The 7500-nt window shown below is 46.7% G+C and overlaps 1 protein-coding gene across 2 annotated transcripts in view; it reads right to left on the bottom strand.

The window, feature by feature from the left end:
- The window catches only part of LOC135830027 (transmembrane channel-like protein 3), a 45523-nt gene that overhangs the window by 27742 nt on the left and 10281 nt on the right, over window positions 1-7500 (bottom strand). For both annotated transcript variants that reach the window (XM_065342415.1, XM_065342416.1), the window contains 7 exons: window positions 6734-6864; window positions 5371-5521; window positions 4758-4807; window positions 3808-3861; window positions 3246-3315; window positions 2136-2222; window positions 618-676 (listed from right to left, as the gene is read on the bottom strand). In XM_065342415.1, coding sequence (XP_065198487.1) covers window positions 618-676; window positions 2136-2222; window positions 3246-3315; window positions 3808-3861; window positions 4758-4807; window positions 5371-5521; window positions 6734-6864 — 602 coding nt within the window. The remainder of the gene's footprint in view (window positions 1-617; window positions 677-2135; window positions 2223-3245; window positions 3316-3807; window positions 3862-4757; window positions 4808-5370; window positions 5522-6733; window positions 6865-7500) is intronic.

The raw sequence follows: 7500 nt of genomic DNA, 5'->3' as shown, positions 1-7500 counted from the left end.
ACGCACACGCGCACCCGCCGGCGCACGCGCACACACACACACTCACATGCACACACACACACCTTGACCTTGACCTTTGAAGCCCATCGCCAGAGGCGGTGATAGCAATGCTACGGCAGAAGCCATAGCAACTTGTGCTGGGATTGCACCATTCAACAGCTTGCAAGGTTGAAGAATTGACCGTCACTAATCAGCCTGGTCTACACCTTGCAGCTATTTGAAGTGACTTTTTCTGGCCAGTGAATCCCTATTTTTGGTCTTTTCATTTTTTCCCCGCACACACACACACAAGGAAAGTTGTCTACGTAGAGTACGTAGGTAGGGCTGTGATAATGGAGGCACTCCTGAAATGGATTGGGGTACAAATTTACGACTCCCCCCAGCTCGACCCGGTCGTACACTGCCGCATTTCGAGTTGCCAAGGGCAGCTACGTGATTCGAAACTCCATACGGCGGAACACGGATCCGCATGCACTGTACGTAAGACTTTCCGTAGATCGACTACGTTTTTTAACGTAATTATTTTATGCGGAACCTCTCTATTACCTCACACAAAACGTTCCCTCATCCAGCATTACCCCACATGAAAGCATTCCATCAACACTTGGACAGCTTACTTTCCTATGGTGACATTAATGTCCACTTTGGAGCTGCTGTACTTTGACCAGACGACAAGCTATTGAGAACGAAATGGCAGAGATCAGAAGCAGAAAAGTACAATATCATATGTTTACACATGTAATAAAACTTCCTGAGTACTCCGAAATACCCATGCAAGCCCTAGAGGTGCCAAATCTCCTGATCAGCCAGGAGATCTCCCGATTTCGTTGTTGTTTTTTAAACATCTCCCGATCTCCCGCCCTATATCAAAAACCTCCCGACTTTCAGCCGTTTTTCGTCGACTTCGTCAAGCATGCACACACACAGCCGGTGCCCCAGTACAGGGAAAAAAGAGAGGAAAAAAATGTCTGCACTCGAGTTGTCATCTCTCTCTCGTCATTTTCCAGCTCTTCGAGGGTTTCTCCGCTTCTTTGATTACACTCCGCTGAACTTTGGTAATGCTGCCGTAGTTCAATTAGGCTTTGATGCTGCATAATCCGCCACAGTGGCGATTACTTGTTTCAACAAGGGAGTCGTATAATATTTTTATGACTCCCTGGTTTCCATCTCCACTCTCCAGAACTCCGCGGAACGAGGAGTAAAGACACAGCCAAACTGATTCCATTTTCTCCACTGGGTATTCCTGCCAGCACTGAACAGCAGTGTCTAGCAAGTCCTGTCGACTTTCCTAGCCACGAGACTTACATGTACACACATCGAACTGCAGACTTCTACAGAATGCATGGGTTTTGCGCAGGTTGAAAAAGAACCGGAATTCAGAATCTTTTTTTTTTTAAGCGGTCACGTGCTCATGCGTGCACAAGTCACCTGGTCACCGTACCTGCAGGCTACAACTTTCACACCAAGGTTCATCTCGAGTGACAGGAACGCGCCTAAACAGGCTGTAAGTGTACCCTGCAGGCACGGTGACCAGGTGACTTGTGCACGCATGAGCACATGACCGCTTATTCAACTATGTTCGATTGGGAATACGGGCCGAACGCTAGCTTTCCCGGACCTAAACCAGTCGACTCAGCGTCCGAAAGACTACAACATATGGGCCAATCCCCGTCATCCGTGCCTTTATAAGAACGAAATGGCGCTTTTAGTGACATTTTTCATACAAATCCCCATCTAGTAGGGTGCAGTCACCCAGTTTCCGTGGAAGTGCGCGAATTCGATTTAGAATAAAGGAGGAAGGGAGCGCCCTCAGCTTCCTCGGACCAAGATCATTCGACTCAGCCCCCCCCCCCCTCCCCCCTCAGTTGATTTGGAATCCTGGAACAGACACAGAGTGGTAAGCGGATATGTCGTAAACTACTACTGTCGATTGGACCAATTTCCAACAGACCAGTCATGTGGGGCACCTACTTCTAACTTCAACATGTGAATCATGTCACTAGAGCTCCCTTTAGCCTGCACAGTATCCCCAGACTATCATGGATGTGGAAAGGACATAGCAGTGTACAAGTTCACTACCCAGGGCACGACATGCACCTTTCCAAGCAACCTTCAAAGGAAGAAGGTTGACTTACCAATTCTAGGATAGTGGGGACAATAGCGTTGATGGCGCTGAAGACTATTGATGGACCGTACGTGTCTACTATACTTGTAGATCCACCCTGCTCACAAGCACCCAATAGACACGCATGTAATGAAAAGTCAGAGCAGCTTGACATGTCAAACAGACTTACTGTGATATGAGAGCTGCTACCACCTACACACTGCCCCATGCACTGCGAGACAAGAACGTCACTGAGCTCTCCCTTGGCTGATCGGGAAACCGTTCTTTCACACACACTAGGTAAAACTGATCCGGAGTTACTGATATACTTGATCTCCAGTGGACCTCTACACGTTGCCACAGCACACCACCAACAAAGCGACACATCCGTTGGTACTGAATTCCTTCATACAGCTGTTTCGAGTAAAAAAAACTCGTCAGTGAAGGTCGATATCGTAAAGTGACTAGGATTGTGAAAATACCCCTTTTGGTACCGAAAGGTGAAGGCATAATCCATAAATATGACAAATCTTCGCGCCTCAGGCACGTGCAGCATGCTCACCCTTTCGGTGCAAAGAGGGTGATTTTCACTATCTTAGCCATTCTACAATATCTACCGTAGCTAACAGGAGTATTATACACGAAGCAGCTGTATGAAGGAACTCAGTAGCACCGGATGTATCGCTTTGCTGATGTTGGGCTGTGGCAACGTATCGATGTCGGCTGGGGACGACTGGTTTTTTTTAATTTAAAAGAAATGAGAAAGAAAGAGAAAGAAAGAGAAACAATCATTCAATTCAAATGACCTGCGTCATGTACCACACTCAATGCTTGATTCATACTATGCTGCACACAATATTCCAGTAATTTTGTGATCAGCAAACATGCCTGCAAAATCGTGATACGCAGCAGAACAAAACACTGCTAGAAGAATTCAGGAGAACTGCACCACTGCATCGCTGCACCACTGCACACTGCACCACTGCACACTGCACCACTGGGTTCAATGTGGGTGTCAGTCTACACAGTGTCAGTCTACACAGTGTCAGTCTACACAGTGTCAGTCTACACAGTGTCAGTCTACGCAGTGTCAGTCTACGCAGTGTCAGTCCAGCCAAGAAACAATTCCTTGACTGCTTACCTTAATTTTGTTTTCTGTGTCATGCTTGACGGTGAAATATACTGCAGCAATAGCACCTCCCATCACGATACTGAATGATACAGCAGTAGCAGCGGAACAACAATAACACCGGCAAAAAAGTCAGTTTATGGCAAGGGTAATGGCGGACAAGACAATACACAGGCACGTAGCATGCAAGAAGGTTATATTCTGGAAGACAGTACTGTATACAAGAAGACAGTGTACAGGAAGACAGAACGCAGGAAGACAGTGTGCAGGAAGACAGTGTGCAGGAAGGTGGTGTGCAGGAAGACAGTGTGCAATAAGGGGTCGTCGCAAGAGTTTTTTGTCGGCCCTGAAACGAACATCATTCATTTGGGGGGGGGGGGGAGGGGGTGCGAGCCAAAATCGCAAGTCGACCGACACTGTACATATGACATGTACATGCATGCGATTTCGTCGTCCAGCATAGCAAGCTGTGTTCGTTTCAGAGGGAGGGGAGGGGGTCCGAGTACGAAATGAACGATGTTCGTTTCAGGGACGACAGAAAACTTTTGCGACGATCCCTAAGCAGGCAGCTTACACAGTGAGTGTCCACATGAGGCAACGACGCGCGTATAGTTTGTAGGTTTCCTTCCTACACATAAACATTCGAAATGAGGATACACACACACACATACACACACACACACACACACACACACACATACACACACACACACACACACACACATACATACACACACACACACACACACACACACACACATATATATATGTATAGATGCATGTGTACATGCATGCACAATCATGCACATACATACATGTATACATACACACATACCATACATACACACACACACACACACACACACACACACACACGTATACACACATATACACACACATACACACACATACACACACATACAATACAACGGCACAATTTCCAAAGGTCGAAGAGTTGGAAAGCTTATGTCTTTGTGGGTGACTTGAACATTCGGGCCCAGATACCATGTGTGAAATCGCACCCAATTTGGGATTTCCAAAACTTTTGCACCAAAACAATGTTGAACATGTTCACTACCAGTACCCAGACACACATGGACTGGACTCCCTTGGAGGAAGGGGTAGAAATCTTCAGAATACAACTCAATCTGATAAGGCCTTTCGTACCATTACTCTTCAAAATCAGTTCATGGTGATAATGTGACAAAGCACAACAATGTCAAGCTACAGCCTGAGCTGTGTAGACAGAAGGAGTTTGCTAAGAAGCTAGTGCTATTTTGACTTCCCACCCCCCTGTTATAGTGTGTGTGCTCTTTGGCGCAACTCACACTATCATTCAGCCTGTGTTCGTTTCATCACAATTTTTCCGCCAATATGCTGTATAAATTGACATCGTTGTGCTTCGTCACATTATCACCATGTACTGATTTTGAAGAGTAATACAACTCAAGCAACAATTGAACCACCCAACAGCCAATCCCCCCCCCCCCCCCTATCTCCAGAAGATACCGCAACTGTACACACCTTGTACGGATAAGCATACACTTCTGTCGATTTGCTTCAGCAAGGCAGTCCTGAAAAGCAGATGAAAGCAGGAAACAAGTAAAAACGCTAGCTGTTCTCCTTTGCTGCATGCTGCACGGACTTAATGGGGAACTTCACACAAAATAAAAACTTCACGGTTCATAGAGTTTTGGGCGCGTCAAATAGTGAAGGTCAGAACAAGCGTTCCGGAGATAAATGAGGTTAAAACTGTGCTTTTCGGGGACGCGTTGTGACGTCACAATTCATGTGAGGTCACCAAGCAGTGACGTCACTGAGACTAACTGGCGGAGAGGCCAGATGCATATGTACAGGAATGTTGTGTCTCTTTCCCGTCAGTCTTGCGTAAAGGGAATGGCTGTTCTCTGCTATTGTGTCTTCTCGCGGTGTGGCTGACTTTCACTATCATACAAGTACCTGCAACCCTCCTGGCATAAGACTGTATCCATTTTTGAAGGATGATAGCTGAGAAAAGGAATGGATATCATACCAGCTATCAAGCAACATAGCTATTTGCCTGACAATTTGGAACTAAATCCGCTGCATGGTTCTAGCCATTTATCATAAGAGAAGCACAAGCTCAGAAGCCTCTTACCTCTAGCGTGTTGCGTAGAGCGCGTTGCATTTGTGTTACACCTCGATTAGTGGCGAGTGAGAAGTCCCATGATGTCAGTATCATGGATGAGAACAGCTCACTTTGCTCAGAGTGCACCAGCGATCCTTTTGAGCTCAGGGCACTTATTATCCTGATACACACACACACACACACACACACACACACACACACACACACACACACACACACACACACACACACACACACACACATATGATAATGGCAGGAGTACGAGAAGGAGAGAACAAAACATACAGGCACTGCTCAATGAAATCCTATTGCATGAGTCAAGTACAAGTTGGGCGCTATGCAGCCCTAGTCCGGCACTGACCCTAGGTTCTGCCCGCTGCAGGGTTCTGACTTGACCCACGCGGCGATCGGATTTCTTTGAGCAAAAAATCCATATCAAACACTTAGTTCGACTGCACTATTACTCATTCACTACCAGTAATGCATGGCAGTCTTTGTTATGGTCTTCGCTATGTTAATAACAGGACGTTTTGGTTACGCTAGCATCGAGTCACTATGCAAAGAGAACTTAGTAGACCTGCCCCCTCCCCCCCCCCCCACCTCCCAGACACACACACTAACCCACACACTTCAAGCACACTGTACTGGTATGGTGTTTCTGAGGAAGATTCAGAGCTTCATCGGGCTTCACCATTGCACTTGACCACACGCCAGTGAAGGTCAGTTTTTCCACTATAACCCGCCTGGTCACGGCAGAGGCTGCATTGCAGTGGTGGTGCAGTCAAGGACTGGGGATGCCACGAGGTCAGAGACTACGCATGTGTAGCCCCATTGGTTTGTGACATGTCCGGCAAACAGGCTGTTCTGCCAATTTTGTTGCCGAAACAATGTCTTTATAATGTCAGGCGGTACCTGGCATGCAGCCCCTTCCGATGAATGCTATGGATCACTTATGCCTGGTCACACTGGTCTGATTTTCGCCTGATGCACCAACACCGACTCTGACATGAAATTGACCGACTGGGTCAGACTACCTAAACACAAACTAATCTGTCGGAAACATGTACGACAACACCGTCCACACCAGGCAATTTTCGCACCGATCTTGAGGATTTTTCATACGATTCCATTTCAGCCGAAAAATTGACCTAGTGTGGACCGGGCGCTAACTTAGAATGCACAATGGACAACACATGCCTGCTGAACCTGAAAAAATGTGACCTGGTGCAGCAGTGCCACTGTCTGCCAGCGGGCAATTATTATCATATGTCATCACTTCATGGCACATAACAGTTAACATGGCCAGTACAAGGAAGTGAGGGTGACAAATCAACCACGGGGAGAAAAAGAATGTCCAGTTTAGAGGACTTACTTTCTCAGCACCAGCAACATGGTACCAAAGAACGTCATGTAGATCATACACAGATAGAAGAAGTCCACATGATATCCCAGTGTTGTGGACTTGTAACCACCGTAGAACAGCCATAACTCTCCCAGGTAGCCCTGCCGGTAGACAAGGACAACACAGGCACAGAGCATGCTTGAGGGAAACGTGCAAGGACCTCAACACAGCGACTGTATGGACATTAGTTCAGTAAGCCATACACGGAACACCATACACGGAACACCATACACAGTAAGCCATACAAAGCACCATGCACAGACACATACACAGAACAAACACCATGCACAGTAACACACTTCTCACAGGCCTATCCCTATCCCTGTATCAATCATCAATCTGTGTAGGCTATAGTCCCTGCTGCAGCCGCCATGCCTACGTCATAACGGTTCCTGCTATCCGTACACTGTGAAACACACTTTCTACGCGGTATGACTATTTCCCTGTTCTTGCCTAGCAGCAATCACATTCGTGTTATAATCTCAGCAAAATACATCTTGTTCTCAAAGGGTAAAACACAATTTGCCTGCTACAACATGATTTACTACACATGACCATTGCAGCAGGGTTGCCACTTGCTCCGATTTTTCAGAAACTCTCTGATTTTACGGGTCGTTCTGTCAAATCGACCGAAAGCAATCTTCACTTTCTCACTAGGATTGTTCACGAAAGTGCTCTAATCTGTTGTTTCAGGTTCTTAGAATCCTACAATGCACTGGCTAAGAAAGAGAGCGCTG

The sequence above is a fragment of the Sycon ciliatum genome, chromosome 13 (assembly GCF_964019385.1).
Source record: "Sycon ciliatum chromosome 13, ocSycCili1.1, whole genome shotgun sequence".
NCBI lineage: Eukaryota > Metazoa > Porifera > Calcarea > Leucosolenida > Sycettidae > Sycon > Sycon ciliatum.
Note: the sequence above shows the minus strand (reverse complement) of the source record. Positions and strands in the feature narration are given on the sequence as shown.